The sequence below is a fragment of the Aquarana catesbeiana genome, linkage group LG02 (assembly GCF_042186555.1).
Source record: "Aquarana catesbeiana isolate 2022-GZ linkage group LG02, ASM4218655v1, whole genome shotgun sequence".
In the NCBI taxonomy this organism is placed as follows: domain Eukaryota; kingdom Metazoa; phylum Chordata; class Amphibia; order Anura; family Ranidae; genus Aquarana; species Aquarana catesbeiana.
In genome coordinates this window covers 625,153,810-625,175,712 of record NC_133325.1, presented here as the reverse complement: position 1 = coordinate 625,175,712, position 21,903 = coordinate 625,153,810, and the positions used below count along the sequence as shown (strand labels likewise).

The 21,903-nt window shown below is 43.7% G+C and overlaps 1 protein-coding gene across 1 annotated transcript in view; it reads right to left on the bottom strand.

The window, feature by feature from the left end:
• LOC141128834 (arylsulfatase D-like) overlaps positions 1 to 21,903 on the bottom strand; it is a 146,653-nt gene that overhangs the window by 20,501 nt on the left and 104,249 nt on the right. Inside the window, exon 6 of the mRNA XM_073616387.1 lies at positions 81 to 217. Coding sequence (XP_073472488.1) covers positions 81 to 217 — 137 coding nt within the window. The remainder of the gene's footprint in view (positions 1 to 80; positions 218 to 21,903) is intronic.

The window sequence follows — 21,903 nt, the reverse complement described above, 5'->3', positions numbered from 1 at the left end:
TATTTAAATTACTTTTCCTATTTCTAAAAAAACATTAAAAGAATATACATTTCTTTTAAACAGAGCAGAAATTAACTTACCAATCATAAAGTCCATTTCCTCTATATTGTCTCCATACAAATCATGTTTACTTCTTCCTCTAAACCTCTTAGTGGTATAATAAGGAGTGTGTGTATGCAAGAAAGATACAAACAGTAGAAAGGGCCCATTTTTATTCCTAAAAGACAACAAAAAAATTCAATTTTACTTTCTGTACTTAAAGTGCATCTGACGCCAAAACTTTTTTCTTTTCTATTTTTTTTTTTGGGATAGAGCAGTGAGTGGGTATAAGGGGCGGGATGCTAATGACATCATTCCCCTTATATGGACACATGCTTATATTAATCAATGACAGATTAAAAATAGAAAAATCAGCCTTCAAGTTCCGTAACGTACAATTATGCATATGCTGTGGCGATGCCCCAAATTGCATCAATAGTGCGAGTATGTATTTGATACTTTAACCACTTCAGCCCTGGACCATTTGGCAGCTCAATAACCGGAGCACTTTTTACAATTTGGCACTGCGCTGTTTTAACTGGTAATTGCGTGGTCATGCAATGTTGTACCCAAACGAAATTTGTGTCCTTATTTTCCCACAAATAGAGCTTTCTTTTGATGGTATTTGATTGCCTCTGCGATTTTTATTATTTGCGATATAAACGGAAAAAGCCTGAAAATTTTGAAAAAAAAATTATGTTTTCTACTTTTTGTTATAAGAAAAATCCAATAAACTCAATTTTAGTCATACATTTAGGCCAAAATGTATTCAGCCACGTGTCTTTGGTAAAAAAAAAAAAAAATGTCAATAAGCGTATATTTATTGGTTTATAAAAGTTATAGCGTCTACAAACTAGGGTACATTTTCTGGAATACTAGGGTACATTTTCTGGAATTTACGCAGCTTTTAATTTATGACTGGCAATCTCATTTCTTGAGGTGCTAAGATGACAGGGCAGTGCAAAACCCCCCAAATTACCCCATTTTGGAAAGTAGACACCCTAAGGAAATTGCTAAGAGGCATGTTGAGCCCATTGAATATTTTATTTTTTGTCCCAAGTGATTGAATAATGACAAAAAAAAAAAAAAAAATTTACAAAAAGTTGTCACTAAATGATATATTGCTCAAACATGCCATGGGCATATGTGGAATTACACCCCAAAATACATTCTGCTGCTTCTCCCGAGTATGAGGATACCACATGTGTGGGACTTTTTGGGAGCCTAGTCGCGTACGGGGCCCCGAAAACCAAGCACTGCGTTCAGGCTTTCTAAGGGCATACATTTTTGGTTTCGCTCCTCACTACCTATCACAGTTTCAAAGGCCATAAAATGCAAGATAGCACAACCCCCCCCCCCCCAAATGACCCAATTTTGGAAAGTAGACACCCCAAGCTATTTTCTGAGAGGCATAGTGAGTATTTTGCAGCTCTCATTTGTTTTTGAAAATGAAGAAAGAAAAGAAAAATGTCCATCTGGGCATTCCATGGCCTTCGAAACTGATAGGCAGTGAGGAGTGAAATCAAAAATGTACACCCTTAGAAAGCCTGAAGGCGGTGCTTGGTTTTTGGGGTCCTGTACACAGCTAGGCTCCAAAAAAGTCTCACACATTTGGTATCCCCGTACTCAGGAGAAGCAACAGAATGTATGTTTGAGTGTAATTTCACATATGCCCATGGCATGTTTGAGCAATATATCATTTAGAGACAACCTTGTGCAACAAAAAAAAAAAATTGTCTTTTTCCCGCAACTTGTGTCAAGATATAAAATATTCCATGGACTCGACATGCCTCTCAGCAAATAGCTTGGGGTGTCTACTTTCCAAAATGGGGTCATTTGGGGGGGTTTGAACTGTCCTCGCATTTTATGCACAACATTTAGAAGCTTATGTCACACATCACCCACTCTTCTAACCACTTGTAGCCCTTTCTGACACTTTTTGTTTACATGAAAAAATATTTTTTTTTTTTTTGCAAGAAAATTACTTTGAACCTCCAAACATTATATTTTTTTTAAAGCAAAGGCCCTGCAGATTAAAATGGTGGGTGCGATTTTTCAAACGCATTTTTTTGGGAAAAAATACACTTTTTAATGCGCTAAAACACACTATATTGCCCAAATGTTTGATGAAATAAAAAAGATGATCTTAGGCCAAGTACATGGATACCAAAGACAACATGCTTTAAAATTGCACACAAACGTGCAGCGGCGACAAACTACATACATTTTTAAAAGCCTTTACAGGCTACCATTTTAGATCTACAGAGGAGGTCTACTGCTAAAATTACTGCCCTCGATCTGACCTTCATAGTGATACCTCACATGCATGGTGTAATTGTTTACATATTACACCAGACCAACGCTTGCGTGCGCCTTTGCGCGAGAGCAGGGGGGACAGGGGTGCCTTTTTTTTTTTTTTTAATTATTTATTTTGCTTTTTTTGGGGTCTAGTAGACCCTAGATCTCTCCTCGCTCGTAGCTTCTGGTTTCTTAGGCCATAGAGATGATTGGAGCCATTCTGGTCTCTGATCAGCTCTATGGTCAGCTGGCGGAACCACCGGCTGCATTCTCAGGTTCCCTGTTGGGGACAGGAGAGCCAGAGAAAACCATGGAAGATGGTGGGGGGGGGGACACATTCCCTCCCACTGCTTGTAAAAGCAGTCCAGAGGCTAATTAGCTGCTAGGATTGCTTTTACATGAAAGCCGACCACTGGCTGAAAAGAATGATACCAAGATGATACCTAAACCCGCAGGCATCATTCTGGTATAACCACTCAAAGTCCAGCAATATACCAGTACGTTGCTGGTCCTTGTTGGGCATATATTGTAATATTTTGTTTCATGCAGCCTGTGTGCTGAACGAAAAAAAGAGATTGATTGGTGGGTATGTCCACCATTGAAATACCTCCCTTCATCCACCCACTTCTAATGATGGGCATACATGCACCATTGTGTTTTTAACTGTGGTGGGGAAATCACCTCCTACAGCGCTGGAGTCACGGCTTTATGCATCGTGGGAGCAAACGCTGTTGCTGTCAAGATATATAAATCCGCGCTGCAACTGAATGGCGTACCTGCTAAGCAAATATAGTTAACAATAAAACAAAGTAACATTACAGCATAACAATAAGACATACCATACCTGCAAAGCAAATACAAAAAAAATAAAACATTTTTTAAGGCAATCTGTGCCTAAAATATATATATATATATATATATATATATATATATATATATATATATATACACACACACACACTGAATAGGGATGAGCTTTGTGTTCGAGTCGAACCCATGTTCGACTCGTACATAGTCTGTTCGACCGTTTGTGAATTGCGAATGATATGGGCCGTTCGCGCCAAATTCGTGTGGCGCGTCATGGCCCATAATTCACTGTGGCATCGCAGTGCATTGCTGGCTGATGATTGGCCAAGCATGCACTATGACCCGCATGCTTGGCCAATCACAGCGCCGTCAGTAGAGAGTGCTGTAATTGGCCAAAGCCAGGGTGGCTTTGGCCAATTATGACTCAGGGGGTGTAGAACACGCCCCACACTATATAAGGCCGCCTGCACGGCGGCCCTGTGTAGTGTGTTCCGGCGTGCTGACAGATAGAGAGACACAGTGTCATTTCATTTGAGTTAGATAGATTAGGCAGGACAGTCAGTTAGCTGCACTTACAGTGTATTGTGTATATATATATATGCATCTATGCATCCCAGGTGTTGTATATGTATAATATATATATATATATATATATATATATACACATACATACACACACACACACACTGTATTCAGTTTAGCTAGATCCTTTCCTGTTATCTTCCTACTGACAGGCAGGCTTGTCTTGTTATAGTATTTACAGCTACCTGAAGAAAATTGCTGGTGTTCTTTTTAACCTATTAGTACCACAGTCAGGCAGCTAGACTATTTACAGTTAGTGTAGTGCGTCCTCCTCACAGTGTTCAGCTAAAGCTACAGGTTAGTTTAGTGTGACCTCTGCACAGTGTTCAGCTAAAGCTACAAGTTAGTGTAGTGCGTCCTCCTCACAGTGTTCAGCTAAAGCTACAAGTTAGTGTAGTGCATCCTCCTCACAGTGTTCAGCTAAAACTACAAGTTAGTGTAGTGGGACCTCTGCACAGTGTTCAGCTAAAGCTACAAGTTATTTTAGTGCGACCTCTGCAGTGTGTTCAGCTAAAGCTACAAGTTAGTGTAGTGCGTGCTCTGAACAGTGTTCAGCTAAAGCTACAAGTTAGTGTAGTGCGTCCTCCTCACAGTGTTCAGCTAAAACTACAAGTTAGTGTAGTGCGACCTCTGCACAGTGTTCAGCTAAAGCTACAAGTTATTTTAGTGCGACCTCTGCAGTGTGTTCAGCTAAAGCTACAAGTTAGTGTAGTGCTTCCTCCTCACAGTGTTCAGCTAAAGCTACAAGTTAGTGTAGTGCGACCTCCGCACAGTGTTCAGCTAAAGCTACAAGCTAGTGTAGTGTGACCTTTGCACAGTGTTCAGCTAAAGCTACCTGTAGAAGGTTGGTGGTGTTTTCCTGATCCTATCACTACCGCAGGCAGCTAAAGTATTTACACGTTAGTGTAGTGCAACCTCTGCACAGGGTTCAGCTAAAGCTACCTGTAGAAGGTTGGTGGTGTTTTCCTGATCCTATCACTACCGCAGGTAGCTAAATTATTTACACGTTAGTGTAGTGCGACCTCTGCACTGTTCAGCTAAAGCTACCTGTAGAAGGTTGGTGGTGTTTACCTGATCCTATCACTACCGCAGGCAGCTAAATTATTTACACGTTAGTGTAGTGCGACCTCTGCACTGTTCAGCTAAAGCTACCTGTAGAAGGTTGGTGGTGTTCTCATACTGTAGGCAGGCAGTTGATTTTGCTAGCTGCAGTATCAATGTATTATATATATATATATATATATATATATATATATATATATATATATATATATATATATATATCTCCGCATCTCTGCTTAGTGCAGCTACAGGCCATTAGTATGTCTGGAAGGCCAACAAGGAGAGGCAGACAATCACAAGCCAATAAAAGAGGGCAAGCAGGCTTTGTGTCTAGAGGCAACGGTGCTGGTCATGGAGACGGTGCATCCTCATCAGTACATGGCCGTGGGACACACTTGGCCTTTTTTTCGGCAGCTGGCTGTGTTGAGCCGCAACATGCGGAAGACTTGGTCGAGTGGATGACCAAGCCGTCCTCATCCTCCTCATCCTCCCTCACCCATGCTCAGGGTACTTTGTCTGGCAAAGCAGCTGCCAAAGCGGCCTCTTCCCTCGGCTCAATGGCATCAGTGACTCCTTCCCTAGCCCCACCATGTCCTCCTGAGGAGTCCCTCGAACGGTTTGACCACAGTGTTGGGTACATGCTCCAGGAGGATGCCCAGCGTTTAGAAGGCTCTGATGATGATACTGAGCTAGATGGAGGCAGTAACGTGAGCACGGACAGAGGGGGTGCCCAAGAGGGACACCAATCTGGCAGTCATGCTCCCCCTGCTGCAGAATACTGCCAGGTTTGCTCCAGTGATGAGGAGGGAGGGGATGATGAGGTCACTGACTCAACGTGGGTGCCTGATAGGAGAGAGGAGGAGGAGGCACATCACCAAAGAGGCAGGATGCCCTCCAGGGGCTAGCCTAAGGGCAGCATACTGGCTGCATCACACCGCAAAGCTCTTCATGTGCAGGGGGCTTCTGTCTGTGTGTTATTCCAAAAGTTCTTTGGTGTGGGCCTTTTTTGAGACGAGTGCATCAGATCGCACCGCTGCTATTTGCAACATATGTCTCAAGCGTATCTCGCATGGCCAAAACATCTCCCACTTGGGCACCACATGCTTGACCAGACATATGTTGACCTGCCATGCAGTTCGTTGGCAAGCATATCTAAAAGACGCACACCAAAGAACAAAGAGGACCTCTCCTTGCTCCTCATCAGCTGAGATCTCCAACCCCACTATACCTTCAGTCCTCTCTGAGACCTGCACTGAGAAGAATGAAGGTGTAGAATTAGGTGTGTCACAGCCAAGTACTTGTGGACAATCTGCTTTCGGTACACCAACGTCAGATTGTACCAGGCAAATTTCCCTGCCCCAGCTGCTGCACCGACGAAAGAAGTTCGTTCCCAGCCATCCACATGCCCAGCGGTTGAATGCTAGCTTGGCAAAATTGCTAGCACTTCAACTGCTACCTTTTCAGTTGGTAGACTCTGCCCCCTTCCGTGAGTTTGTGGAATGTGCGGTTCCTCAGTGGCAGGTACCCAAACGCCACTTTTTCTCACGGAAGGCGATTCCGGCTCTCTACCGGCATGTGGAAGGCAATGTCTTGGCCTCGCTGCACAGGGCGGTCAGCGGTAAGGTGCATATTACCACTGGCTCATGGTCCAACAGGCATGGACAGGGACGTTACCTAAGTTTCACGGCGCATTGGGTCACTCTGCTGGCAGCTGGGAAGGATGCAGGACAAGGTGCAGTAGTGTTGGAGGTTGTTCCGCCACCACGGGTCCAAAATGCCACTACTAATGTTTGTGACACACCTCTCTCCTCCACCCCCTCCTCTTCTTCTTCCTCCATGGCCTCTTCCTGTGCTTTGTCCTCGGAACCAGTGGTGCTCCATAGGCATTGAAGGGGCTACGCAAGTACGCAGGCCAAAAGATGCCATGCAGTGCTTGAGCTGGTGTGCTTAGGGGACAGGAGCCACACTGGGGCAGAGGTTCTGTCAGCTCTGCAGGGGCAGGTTTAGAGGTGGTTGACGCCACACCAACTTAAGGCAGGAATGGTGGTTTGCGACAATGGCACCAACCTCCTCTCCGCCCTCCGACAGGGACAACTGACCCATGTGCCCTGTTTGGCTCACATCCTTAACTTTGTGGTGCAGCGGTTCTTGGGCAGGTACGCAGGCTTACAGGATGCCCTGAGGCAGGCCAGGAAAGTCTGTGTGCATTTCCGCCGGTCATATAATGCCAGTGCTCAGCTGGCAGACCTCCAAAAGGAGTTTAACCTGCCCAAGAACCGCCTAATCTGTGACATGCCCACCAGGTGGAACTCAATGTTGGCCATGCTGCAGCAAATGCACACGCAGCAGAGGGCCATCAATGAGTACGTGTGCGACTATGGCACCAGGACAGGGTGAGGGGAGCTTGTTTTTTTTCCCCCACGCCAGTGGGCCATGATCAGGGATGCATGCACTGTCCTGTCACCATTTGAGGAGGCCACGAGGATGGTGAGCAGTGACAGTGCATGCATCAGTGACACTGTCACCCTTGTCCACCTGTTGGAGCACACGCTGCGTGGAATAATGGACAGGGCACTTGAGGCAGAACAGAGGCAGGAAGAGGAGGACTTCCTTAGCTCTCAAGGCCCCCTTTATCCAGAAAGTGTTCCTGCGTGCCCGCCGATCACACAGGAAGAGGAGGAGGAGGAAGAGGAGGAGGATTGTGTCAGTATGGAGGTGGAACCTGGCACTCAGCATCAGCAGCAGTCTCTAAGGGATCAGTCCCAAGAAACACATGGACTTGTACGTGGCTGGGAGGAGGTGGCTGCGGACCATGTCGTCCTTAGTGACCCAGAGGACTCCGGACCAAATGCCTCAGCAAACCTACGCTGCATGGCCTCCCTGATCCTGCAAAGCCTGCGTAAGGATTCTCGTATTCGTGGTATCAAGGAGAAGGACCAATACTGGCTGGCAACCCTCCTTGATCCATGTTACAAGGGTAAGGTTGCGGACCTTATCTTGCCGTTGCAGAGGGAGCAGAGATTGAAACATCTTCGGGAGGCCTTGCAGAAAGGTCTGTGCAACGCGTTCCCAGAGACTGGGAGGTTACAAACTCCTGTTTCTGGACAACATGTTGCTGAGGCTTCGGTCAGTCAAAGAAGGAGCGGTGGAGAAGGTGGCCGTCTGACCGATGCGTTCAGACAATTTTTTAGTACGCAGCCCCAAGGTATGATCGGTTCCAGCAACCATCGCCAAAGTCTGTTTTACATGGTGCAGGAATACCTAGGGGCAAGATCTGACTTGGACACCTTTCCCACTGAAAATCCTCTGGGTTACTGGGTCTTGAGGATGGATCACTGGCCAGAGCTTGCACAGTATGCAATTGAGCTACTGGCCTGTCCTGCATCCAGCGTTCTTTCGGAACGCACATTCAGTGCTGCTGGAGACTTTGTAACCGATCACAGGGTGTGTCTGTCCACTGACTCGGTCGATCGACTGACCTTCATAAAAATGAATCAGTCTTGGATCACCACCAGCTACCAAGCACCTGATGCTGATGTAACCGAATAATTTTTTTTGAAATGTCAGATCTCTTCAAAGACTGCCTATGCTGATGCTGAGTGACTATCCTGTTATGCTGAGTAATTATCCTCTTCCTCCTCAATGATCATGCTGATAGCTTGTAAGAACATTTTTGGTTCTGGGCACCACCAGATTTTTGAGCCCCTGTTTAACAAGGGCATGTAATTACAATTTTTGATGCAATTCTTTGCAGCAGGGCTAGTTCCTGCGCTCCAACTAGAGTATCTGTGAGGGGTTGCACTGTTGTGGCACCAGCACCAGTGCCTAAGGCCCAATTTTTCAGCCCCTGTTTAACAGGGGCGTGTAATTACAATTTTTGATGCAATTCTTTGCAGCAGGGCTAGTTCCTGCGCTCCAACTAGAGTATCTGTGAGGTGTTGCAGTGTTGTGGCACCAGCACCAGTGCCTAAGGCCCAATTTTTCAGCCCCTGTTGAACAGGGACATGTAATTAGAATTCTTGATCTAATATTTCACAGCAGGGCCCGTTTCTGCGCCCACCACGATTAACTGTGAGGACTTACAGTGTTGTGGCACCAACACCACCACCACCAAAGGCCCAATTTTTCAGCCCCTGTTCAACGGGGGCATGTAATTACAATTCTTGATCTAATATTTCACAGCAGGGCCTGTTCCAGCGCCCACCAAGAGTAACTGTGAGGACTTACAGTGTTGTGGCACCAGCACCACCACCATCACCAAAAGCCCAATTATTCTGGCCCTGTTCAACAGGGGCATGTAATTACAATTCTTGATCTAATATTTCACAGCAGGGCCCTGTGAGGGCTTACAGTGTTGAGGCCACAACAACACCTAAGGCCCAAATTTCTGCTGAGTATATAGGGCAGGCCCCTACTTTCAAACATCCAACTTACAAACGACTCCTACTTGCAAATAGAAGGAGACAAAAGGAAGTGAGATGAAATCTACCCCATAGGAAGGGAAATTCTCTCCTGTAAGAGTTTTTTTTTTTTCTTTTTTCTTTTTTTTTTTTTTTTGCCACTTCAGCTTGAAGGTTTCTCCCGGGAAAAGATTTTTCAAATATTAAAATTCAAATTTCTTTCCCATCTTATCGTCACATCATCGTGGCTTTACATTTGCTTGGTACTCCAATTTAGTATATTACAAAACAAAAGAGGATACATAATTATCCCAATGATAGCTAATGCTTCCCTTTTACCCATCCCCCCCTACCAGGTCGGTTACTGCCTACATACCTTTCTTTTTTAACAAGGTTATACTTCTTCCTATTTTCCTGTTCAATTAACTGCCGTATAGCCTCCCTGCTCCTAAATAGTTTTGCCAGTGTTTCGCTATCCCCCTTTTTCTTATGATGTTGCTCTAATTTAATGATTTCCTCCTGAAGCACGCGAAAGGTCTCTCCCTGGCTTCTCTTTTTCTCTACACCCGCCTTAATCATGATCCCTCTGATATAGGCTTTATGGGCCTCCCAGACCATAGTTTCTGATGTTTCCTCAGCGGTATTAACTTTAAAGTAAAATTCTAGTTCTTCTTTAATAAGTTTGTCTATCTTTTCATCATGTAGGAGGTCCTCATTAAGTATCCAGCTACTGCTCCGTGTTTCATGCTTGCTTAATTTTATTTGTAGGCTAACCGGGGCATGGTCCGAGAACGTCATTGGCCCTATGCTTGTACCCTCAACCTCTTCCACATATCGATGCTCCACGAAGAATAAGTCCAGCCTAGAGTATGTCGCGTGAACGGGGGAATAGAAGGTATAATCTCTTATGTTCTGATGTTGCATCCTCCATATATCTACCAGCTGCTGATGACGCAGTTTTTTCCTGAGTTTTTTCATCCACTTGCCTTCGGACCCCCGAGCACGCGACGTACTGTCTTTACCTGGCTCTAAACATATATTGAAGTCTCCTGCGATAATGGCCCTACCTCTCTTAAAGGTTTCAAACTTTGCCAAGATTCCCACTAGGAACCTTGCTTGGTTATTATTTGGGCAGTAGATATTTGCCAGGGAACATTCCATCCCTTTCAAGCTACCTCTTATGAACAAGAAGCGACCCTCCGGGTCAATTACTCTCTCCTCTATTGTGAACCCAACTCCCTTTGCAAAACCAATCGCCACTCCTTTTGCCCCTCTTATCGGGGAGTCTCCATAGATCCAGTACGGAAACTCGCTTGTAGCTATTCTCTTGCTTTTGCCTAGGTATAGGTGGGTCTCCTGAAGGAGGACCACCTCTGCTTTCAGGGATCTCAATTCTCCCATTATGTTCGCACATTTGATGGGGGAGTTGATGCCCCTCACATTATATGTGACTATATTTATCCCAGCCATCCTGTTATTTTAGCCCCATTTACACCTTTACGTAGCCCCTCCTGGCTGAGTAGTCGGATCCACCAAGGATTGGATTGGTCTCGTCCTACCCTTAACCCTCCCTCAACCCCCCTCCTCCCTCTCCACCCGTGTACCCCCCCCATCCCCCCCCCTCCTCCTGCCCACCCACCTCCCTCCCCCCAAATCCCTCCCGCCCAGCCCCTCGCCTTTTCCCCTTTCCCATCAATTTGGGGGGAGTATTGGGGTGCCACATGAGCCCCCTAAATGAAGAAAAAAGAAACCCTGGCCTACCCACTCCACCTGGCCACACAGTTTACTCCCCAGAGGTTGAGCTCAGAGGAGGGTCTAGTCTGGCCAAGAGCTTCCCCCTGGGTGTAATCCCAGCCATCCCTCCCACACACCCTCCACCCACCCACCCCCCCCCCGCCCCCACCGACAATAGATCGTATAGAGAGAGAAACAAAGAGGGAAGAGAGAGAGAGAAAGACAAATCCATTTTCAATCACTTTTAACATTCGAGGCCTCTTTCAGTCCCTGTGTTCTTTTGTCATTAGTATTGGTTTCCAAGTGACAGGGTCCCCTAAGTGTTCCTGACTTCCGCTTTTCTCCCACCACCCCGGGATCTCCATTACTGGGATTCCAAGTCGATCGCAGAAATTCTGGGTCTCCTCCGGAAATCTCAGCACCGCCTTTCGGCCGTCCTTACGTCCAGTAAGATTGGCAGGGAAGCCCCAGGAGTATTGGACCTCGTTCGCCTTTAAGGCAGCTAGTAATGGCTTCAAAATTCTTCTTCTGCTTAGAGTTTCTGCGGCTAGGTCCTGGAAGATGTGTAAATTTGTTTCACCGTACTTCACCTGTGGGTTTCTCCTTAAATTCATGCTAATCTGTTCTTTGTCCCGGAAGCTATGGAATCGCACTATTACATCCCGCGGAGTGTCTCCCCTAATTTCGGCTGGTTTCCTAATTCGATGGACTCTGTCTAGGTTTAAATTACCGCTGATATTGCAAGGGCTCTTCAAATCTTTGAAAATTTCCTCCATTTTTTCCTGTAGGTTTTCTTTTTCACCATGCGCTTCTGGGAGGCCTCTAATCCGGAGGTTTTTTCTTCTGCTGCGATTTTCTTGGTCTTCCATTTTGTACCTTATATACCTCTGTTCCTTCTGCAGCACTTCTATCTGCTGTCTCAAGTTTCTTATTTCTTCTCCTTGTTTGTCCACTGTTGTTTCAACTTCCTCCACTCTGGTTAATAGGTGGCTCATGTTCTCATTTACAGCGCTGATCTCACCTCTGATTGAGGCCTCCAGTTTCGCAAACATTTCAGCGATTTCTCCCTTGGTAGGGAGCTGGTTTGCCTGCTGGATTTCTTCTGCAATTTCTACTTCTACCTCGTTACTGGGGGGTCTTGAATCCATCTCCGCCATTTGTTTTCTTGTACCCATTTTAGCCGTTCGATCTGGCGTTTTATTCTTTGCACCTGTTGAATTACTTTCTTTGTTACTTTCATTCATCATATATTTTCTGATGGTTCCCGGGCTTGCACTTGTTCTGGGTGGATTTGCAGGTCCTTTTGTTGATCTTCCTCTCATTTTTTCTACCTATACCTGGTTAGTGGTTCCTCCTCTATTATGTGTGGTGTGTTTTCTGACTTTCCCTATGGCACTGGGGATTACCTTGATCCCCCAAAATATTTAATTTGTTGCACCGTAGTATTTACTCCACTTATAGTGTTATATTTTAGCGATATATTATTATACTACAGTCACTTTTGTATGTGGATCAGTACGGCAGTCCCCTAGAATGCGATTATTTCCATACTGCTTACATCAATGGGATTAGTCCGCTATATCATACACCCAACTTCCGACACAGGAATAAGTCAGCCTATTGTTATAGTGAGATATTGTGTATTTGTGATCTCAAGTTGCAGCAAAGTCGCATATGCAGGTGCAGCAGTGTACTGGTCAAACAGAAGTGTGCAGTATCCATATAGATTGACACTACTGAGAGTACTTCTTTGCGTCCCTTACCCACCCCCCAGCACCGATATAAACCAGCTTATTAGTATGAAATAGTTTCATATGAGAGAGGAGTCTTGTTATGGTAGAGTCACGTATACTAATAAGGCAATATAAAGACACATATAAGGCAATGTTTCTATACAGCTTGGCAGATTAGCAATGTTGGAAATAGTCCGAGGCCTCACTTAGCCATCTTAAATACAACAGCAGACCAAGATTAGTGTAGGGAATGATGTTATACTTGATGCTACTTTGATGCGATATAGTCGCAAGTGGAAAGTCGCAGTAACTGACACAATATGAGCAGGTATCCTTGCACTTTAGCAACAAGTGATTTAATGCATCACTTACCCATCTTCAGGCAGCTAAAAGAACCAGAGTCTTACCCACTTTCTTCTCTCCTGGGGCATGCGCCTGTTCCATGCGATTTCTTTGACTTTACCATCAAGCTTCTGTATCAGGTTCTGTATCGGGTTATCACTCTCTGCTACTCTCAATCCCTCCTCTCCCCTTCGATCCCGGCGAGCCGTCCCATTAGGTTCTGATGGGTAATGGACCGTGCATGTCTCCTCTCCTCTCCCCTCCTCTCCCCCGTTTGCGGAGGTTCAGTGGAGCCGTCCAAAATCCTGTCTGCAGCGGCCGCTGTAACTAAGGAGTCAGGGCACCGCTCCCCCCGTTTCCACCCTCCTCCGTTGGAGCCCAAGGACGAGAGACCGGGAGCCGAGACCGCCGGAACCGACAACGCCGTTCGGACAGGGGCGAAAGGGGGGGGGGCGGCCAGAGAGTCTCCTGTAAGAGTTAATATGGGAAAAACTTTTCTCCTTTCCACTGATGCTTTATCACCAATCCTTGTTTCACTAAAAACCCCAAATTTTCAAAAAACATTTGTCATTAGGACAAAAAGTGAAATCTTCTGAAGAGGAGCAGAGACAGCAAAACAAATGTCACAGGGGTGATAACCCTTCCCTATGTTTTCCAAAAAGCTTAAACACAGATTTTTGGCTGGAGCTACACTTTAAAAATGTACCAGTTCAAAATTACAAACAGATTCTCCTTAACAACAAACCTACAGTCCCTGTCTTGTTTGCACCGCCTGTATACTGCTGTTCAGAGTATATAGGGCCTGGGGGCCCCACGCCTTTCCTTTTTTTAATTTGGGTGCGGGGTTCCCCTTAATATCCATACAGGACCCAAAGGGCCTGGTAATGGACTGAGGGGTACCCATGCCATTTGTCTCACTGATTTTCATCCATATTGCCAGGACCCGACATTACATTAAAGCCGCAAGCAGTTTTAAATGACTTTTTTTCCTTTAAAAATGTCATTTTGTGCAGGGACTGTTCTAAGCACGGGAAACACGCGCCACTTTACAGGCATACTATAGACACCCCCCAGGTACGATATTTAAAGGAATATTTCCCTTTTTTTTGTTTTACTTTAAGCATCATTAAAATCACTGCTCCCGAAAAAACGGCCGTTTTTAAAAGTTTTTTTTTGCATTGATACATGTCCTCTGGGGCAGGACCCGGGTCCCCAAACCCTTTTTAGGACAATACCATGCAAATTAGCCTTTAAAATTAGCACTTTTGATTTCGAACGTTCGAGTCCCATAGACGTCAATGGGGTTCTAACGTTTGTGCAAATTTTCGCTCTGGTGCGAATCGAACTGGGGGGGTGTTTGGCTCATCCCTAATGCTGAAGCATGGGGGCATCTGCCCCAAAAGTTAGAAGCAAATCGCTCCTCCACCCCTGCTGCCCCCATGCTTCAGCATATATGCTCTTTTTTTAAACTGTGGTGGTGAAATCATCTCCTACAGCGCTGGAGTCATGGCTTTATGTATCGTGGGAGCAAACGCTGTTGCTGTCAAGATAAATAAATCCGCGCTGCAACTGAATGGCGTACCTGCTAAGCAAATGATGGTTAACAATAAAACAAACATTACAGTATGACATACCATACCTGTAAAGCAAATACAATAAAACATAGTAAAAATAAAACAATAGATATAGAACAATAGTGAGCGAACAGTAGAGTGGACAGTAGAGAGCAAACAAAAAAGAGCGAACAATAGAGAGAGAGAAGAAAAATACAACCACAGCTATTTTTGCCTTTTTTTTTTTTTTTTGTTTTTTTTTTTTTTTTGTTTTCACTTTTTTCACTTTTATAAAAACTGTAAAAAAAACTATAAACTGAACGTCGCAGATTAGGCTCTCTCAAAATTTAATGGCCATCACATCTTTCGAGACCCCGAGACCCTGTGTACGTGTGCCTATGACTGTGTGGTGCTGTACCCTACGCTAATACTCAACTAGTGTATGATAACGTTCGAAACAGTCACCAATGAAAAGACCAGGTTGGTCAGGACAGGAGGGACAATAAAAGCGGGTGTCACGCCTAAATTCGCGCTTTCTACAGACACAACAACTTCTTTGGGGGTTTCTTTGGGTAGGGGTACCAGAGAGGACATGCGGAAAATATCTCTCATGCAGCCGGCTTACTGCATTTGTGTTGGGAAGTTGGGCCAGAGCACCGTCTGGAAACAGAATGGCTCTGATGATCTCTTCCTGGAATTTAAGGAAGGATCCAGTTTGTCCTGAAGCTCTGTATAGCACATGAGCGTTCAGCAAAGCCAATTGAAATAAGTATACAGACACTTTTATTATACCAGCGTCTGGCCTTACGGACAATTAGGTACGGTGCCAACAACTGGTCTTTGAGGTCCACCCCTCCCATATTGAGGTTATATTCATGGACACAGAGAGGTTTCTCCATAACACTAGTCGCTGTAGAAATTTGGACAGTTGTGCCTGCGTGGAGGGAGGACAGAACGAAAACATTCTCATTATCCCTCCACTTCACAGCGAGCAAATTATTACATGTCAAGCAGGCTCTCTCCCCCAGCCTAAGGTGGGAATCTACAAGCCGCTGGGGAAAGCCCCAGCGATTAGATTGCACAGTGCCACATGCGCCAATTTAATGATCAAACATGTGACTAAAAAGTGGCACGCTTGTGTAATAAATGTCCACATACAAGTGGTACCCCTTTCCAAATAAGAGTGACACCAAGTCCCACACAATCTTACCAGCGCTCACTATGTAGAGTCAGGGCAGTTCTCCAGCTCTACGGTACTATCTCTTCCCTCGTAAACCATAAAACTACATGTATAGCCTGTGGCTCTGTCACAGAGCTTATACATCTTGACCCCGTATCTGGCACGCTTGCTGGGAAGATGCTGTTTGTATGACAAGCGTCCAGAAAACGTAATCAGGGACTCATCAACACAGACAACTTGATGGGGAGTAAACAAGGCTGCAAAACGTTGGTTGAAGTGGTTTAAGAGGGGCCGAATTTTGTAGACCCTATCAAATTCAGGGTCACCCCGAGGACGACAGAGTTCATTGTTGTTGAAATGCATGAACTGCAAGATCTGCTTGTATTAGGTCCTGGTCATGGAGGCAAAGAACACGGGCGTATGGTGAATTGGTTCAGTGGACCAATATGACCTGCAACTCACTCTTTTTAGTTACGCCCATGAGGAGGGATAGGCCCAGAAAGGTCTTAAATTCGGAGACGGTAATTGATCTCCAATCTCTGGCAAGGGTTAGCTGGGGATTAGTGGCAATGAATTGACCAGTATACAAATTGCTTTGGTCCACAATAGATCTATAGAGATCTTCAGTGAAAAACAGCGAATAAAAATCATGTGACGTAAAATCAACCGTTTCCACCTGAATTCCGGGTTGGCTAGTAAATGGGGGAAGTACGGGTGCTGCAGAATTGGTGGGTTCCCCATTAGGATTGGCGAATACAGCAGGAAGGGCGCTAAGGGGTCGACGGGCCTATCTTTTTCTTCTTCTTGGTGGCAGTGGGACACTACTCATGCTTGCCACCTCCCCAGCTTGAACTGCACTTATGGGACTCGCCACACCACCAAGTGTTACTGCAGTGCTGAATGTACGACCAGGATGTACTAGGCCGCTGGTGCTTGCCAGTTCACCAGAAGGAATAGCAGCGTTAGTACTGGCTCTCCACAAGAGGGACAAGAGGGACCTGCGGTTCTTGCACCTCAAGGACAGCAGAAGAAGATCGGGGTCTGGTATGCCTGACCCTGGCAGGGACCACAACTCTGTTGTCAGAGCTATCTGTCAGGGTGCCACTGCTGTCTACAGGTTAGTATTCTGAGCCTGAATCTGACAGATGAGTGACTTTCTCTTCATTATCTGCCATGCTCAGAAACGTGTAGGCCTCTTCACTACCGTACCTTCGATTTGCCATTTTGGGCTCTAAATTTACTGGTACAGTAGTGAGACTCACAGGTAAAAAAGCTTGTGACTGTTAGCGACTGATTCAAAAAAACTGTTAGCGTTCGCAGGGATCAGGCCTGACTCTGCGAACGCAGCAGTTATGTGTGTTGTGTTTTGTAAGTGACAATGATCGATCGATACTGCACTTGGGTGGGCTGGGCGTAGGAGCTAAGCGCAGGTGCTAGCAGGTATCTGGGCTGATCCCGCTGCGTTTTTGGGAACCCTAAACTGTTGGGGACGCTAATATAGATCTGATCTGATCAGATATCGATCCGTTAAGACACTATACTACTAAGGGAGGTGTATGGTGCGTGCGTGGGTGTTAGCGGTACTAGCACTAATCTGACGCTGCCTGGGGCGACGCAGACCCTATCTGACGCTAAAACCTAACTTTGATCACCCGCCGGGTGATTAGGGGGTTAAACCTTTATTGGGTAAAATACAGCGGGTGCCCTGATGCTATAAAAAAAAAAATCTAGCTAAACTGCGTCACCCGTGACACTTATACTGTGATCACAGGTGACACGGGGTAATCAAGGGGTTAAACCTTTATGGGGGGGGGTTAGGGGGGTCCCTAAACCTATCTGGGCCTAATACTAAATTACCCTAACACTGATTAGTGTCACTAATGACACTAGTATAGCGATCAAAAAAAAAATCTGATTGCTGTACTGGGTGATACAGTGACAGGTGGTGAAGAGATTAATTGGGGGGGGGTTGAATTGTATGCCTACGTGACCTGGTGTCAGTGTAGTGTTAGTGCATGTTTTCTCTCCTCTCGGTCTGGAACGAAAAGACCGACACGAGGAGAGATGACATCACTTCCCCTGTCAGTGTTTACAGTTACACAGACAGGGGAAGGATATCATTCGTCAGGACCGATCACCAGGTCCAGGCCAGATTTCATTGGCCTGGGCCTAGGGATTGATCAGTTCCTGATCTAATCCGATTGTCGCAGCCGCAATACAATGATGGTGATTCACCTGCCTGTGCCATTCTGCTGCAGTTTAACTGCGGTGGGCGGTCGGCAAGCGGTTAAATACCTTATGTTCCACACATGTTTATTTGAATCACAAAATAGCCTTGCTAGGGATTGTATCAGAAGATATTCTCCCGGTTGAAATGCATGTGATGTGGCTAAGGTCTATGTATACTGCCCGCAAACTTATACTACAAAAATGGATATCAAAATTTCTGCCAACAATAGCTCAATGGCCCGAAGCGATTAATCTTAAAGCGGTTATATACCCGCACAGATTATTTATTTATTTTTTTTAAACAAAAAAAGCTGCAAGGCAAAGGCTTAATGAGCTAGTATCAAAGAAGAAAACAAATGCGCAAAACCAAGGCGAGCCAAAGCAGCTAAAGAGGACTAAGAAGCTGCCACACATACGGCAGTATTCCCACACAGAAAAACAGTAAGGTAAATAAAGCTATGTGGCGCTAACTCAAAGTGAATAAATGTGCTGAAATAAATATAATCCAATTCTTCAAGTAAAGTGCATATGCGTAAAGAGCAAAATCACATAAATAAAGTGACTAAACATCCATTAAATTCATAAGAAGTGACATCAGATAAATAACAGTGAAAATTCATTAAATATGACATCCAATTAATAAATAAACAAATCCAAATGAAGGTGAATAAATCCAAAAATAATCTAAAAGTGCATCAAGATGAAAAAAAAAAAAAAAAAAAAAAAAAAAAATTATTCAGAAAATTTAGAAAAAAAAAAAAAAATTGCATGAGATAAAAAAAGTCGCATGCAATAACACAAATCGCATAAAGTGCAAAAAAGTGCAGAAACACTATAAAAATAGCCACAAGTCGATCCAATTAATGTAATACAGTTCCAACGTGAACAAATAGAGTCTTCATAAAACAGTTTGTGCAAAAAATAGATGAAAAAAGTGCAAACGATGATAGGTGACAGATTCCTTTTAACAACCGTACTCCATGGTGCGCCACACCCCTAGGGTCAAGTCGAGCCTGCAATCAGGAAGTGGATGAAACACCATCAATCGATCAGTCTCCTCCGATCGTCACAGGTCTGGCAAATCTCCAATGGAAGGCCTCAAGTTCTGCAAGTTGGGTGGAGGCATGCAATAGAAAGTAGTATCCCCATTGTGCAGTATTCAAAACGATTTATTCAAAACAACATAGTAACTTACATGTACAACAAAAAAAAAACAGCACAGATCCCAGTACTTCCGGTCTCGGCCGCGGCCAGAAGTGATGACACCTGACTCTTCTCTGACGTGTATCGTCACTGCACACGTGACTTTCTCAAAGGGTAATGGAGTCAGGCATCAGGTGTCTATTTGTATAGTCCGTTTTTAATCAGCAAAGTGGATTGGAATTCTAATAGGTGTTTCCTCACTCAGTAGATTGGATTGGAATACTAATAGGTGTATCCTCACTCAGTAGATGCCATAAATAACCATATGAGAAATTATAATAAAAAGACCCCCTAATAACAGATCCGAATAAAAAATAAAAAAATGTAAAGAATAAAAGAAAGGAAAATAAAAGCATATAAGCGAGCTTATATAAAATGTCCATAAGACGACATCTGGTGGTAATTCATCAAGAAACACCTTAAAACCCGGCAGACAGATGACATCTAGTGGTAAAACAATTGAATCTCGTTAATGAAACATAATCATGAGCAAAAATACTTGTTCTAATTCACCTATATTGCCATCTAGTGGATAGATAGTGATAATGATAAAAAAAATTCCACACTATAGGTAAATGTGAGAAAATAAAAACATACAACACAAACAAGGGAGGTAAATACAGGGAACCAGATAGGGTATAACCTAGTAATAATCACATAAAATATCATCAACAGGGAAGGAGCATGTAACAGCAAAGAGGAGGGGAATAAAAAAGTAGTATAAAAAAAGTACTATAAAAAAGTAGAAAATGAAAAATTAATAATTTGAAATAAAACAGTTGAGGTTGAATTCAACGTTATGACCCAAAGGAGTCAGAGTCCGTATTTCATGTATCCATTTTGACTCAAGCTGTCTAATTTTAATCACTTTATTGTCTCCTCTCCAATGGGGTTTATATTTTTCAATGTCACAAACCAAAAGGGATGAGGGGTCTTTATTATGAAATTCTGCATAATGACTTGACAGGCTGTGTTTAACAAACCCCTTTTTAATATTCTGGACATGCTCCCTCAATCTCCTCCAAAGTTCTCTTTTCGTTCTACCAATATACTGGATCCGGAACCTTCATTTGGATTTGTTTATGTATTTATTTGATGTCATATTTCATTAATTTTCACTATTATTTATCTGATGTCACTTCTTCTGAATTTAATGCTGACTCGGTTGAATTGATGATAGGCAACTCCTATCCTCATATTGATTAGTGGTTCCAAATTAATAATAACTACTGCAGTAGGGAACAGACACAAAAGATACACTCAGCATCTTTCCAAATTACTGTTCTGCTTTATTATGACGCAATTGAAGGTTTTTATGCACATGATTACGTAGGTTTATCGTAACAAGGGGCGTTACATAGGCAGGCTTATTCTAATCAGGACTCGAAAGAATGTAAACATTTACTGAAAACATTATTAGTGCTGTTGCACAGTGAGGGCAGTGTGCAATACATACAAAATACAATACAATTATATACAGAACTTACAAATTTCCATTACAGTCTCCCCTCTTTTGATCAATATTTTGATCACTAACCATACCTGCTATCACCTTTAACCTGGAACCTCCACACGCTTAGGTGGAGGTAGTCCTGGCCAAAGAAGCAAAAACTCCATTGTGGAGAAAATAATAGCTAAGCAACTTTTTCATTACCAAAATGATTTTTCATTGTGAAAAACAAATGATTGATAAGACATATTTACAGAGTACTGGCTGTACACTCCTGTGGCCAGAATGGCCTTCTAGCTGAATTGTGGACATGCTGACTTATCAGCATATGTAAACACAGACAATTCTACATAAAATGGAAGACGCACAAAAGACAAATATGACTTCAACTTGGCTGAACTACTTTTCAAATATATATATATATATCCCTTACAATTAAAGTAATTGAATCAAAAAGTACCCTAGACTGTGATCACAAGAGGGAAACAAATCAAACACAGAGATTTCTTTAATTTAGTCATTTTTGCAGTGTCTGGTGTGGATCCAGGTGACTTTTCCTTCAAGTTTTGCAAAAACTGTACATGAAATAGATGCTGTATTGAGTCTCCAAACATTTCCTTATATATAAATGTCTCTTAACAATCCAAAAGTCACCTGGCTTTAGTTTTAGATCCTTCCAAACTTTTAGGATCTGGAATTGGGGAGAAAACACATAAATGAGTTTGTAAAAAACCTTAAAAGATCAGCAACATTCTCTGTGAGATCCGAATGAAGGACTTCAGCTGCTGAGACAAAATATAAGCAAGTGAGTAACACACTCCCAAACAAAATCTCATAGGGAGAGAGTCCAATATCCCCCTTAGGGGCTTCATAAAATATAAGAAAACATTCAGGCAAAAGTTTTCTAGTTTCTTACTCTACTTTGTCCGCTACATTGTAGACAGTAGGGGGTGTAAAAATAAAACCTCAAAACTTCTAGTAAGGACTCTCCTATAAAAATGATTTCCTCTGTTACTCTCTGTACTCCCTGGCACTCTGTACTTACAAACTACTTCTGATAACACTTTTTACTGTGGCCTTTGCAGTAGCATTTGCCACTGGACATCCAAAAAACATGTCCATACAGACAAAATGTCTTTATTTATGTGATTTTGCTCTTTACGCATATGCACTTTACTTGAAGAATTGGATTATATTTATTTCATCACATTTATGCACTTTGAGTTAGCTGCACATATCTTTATTTACCTTAATGAGCTAGTATGCAGTGCATACTAGCTCATTATGAAAT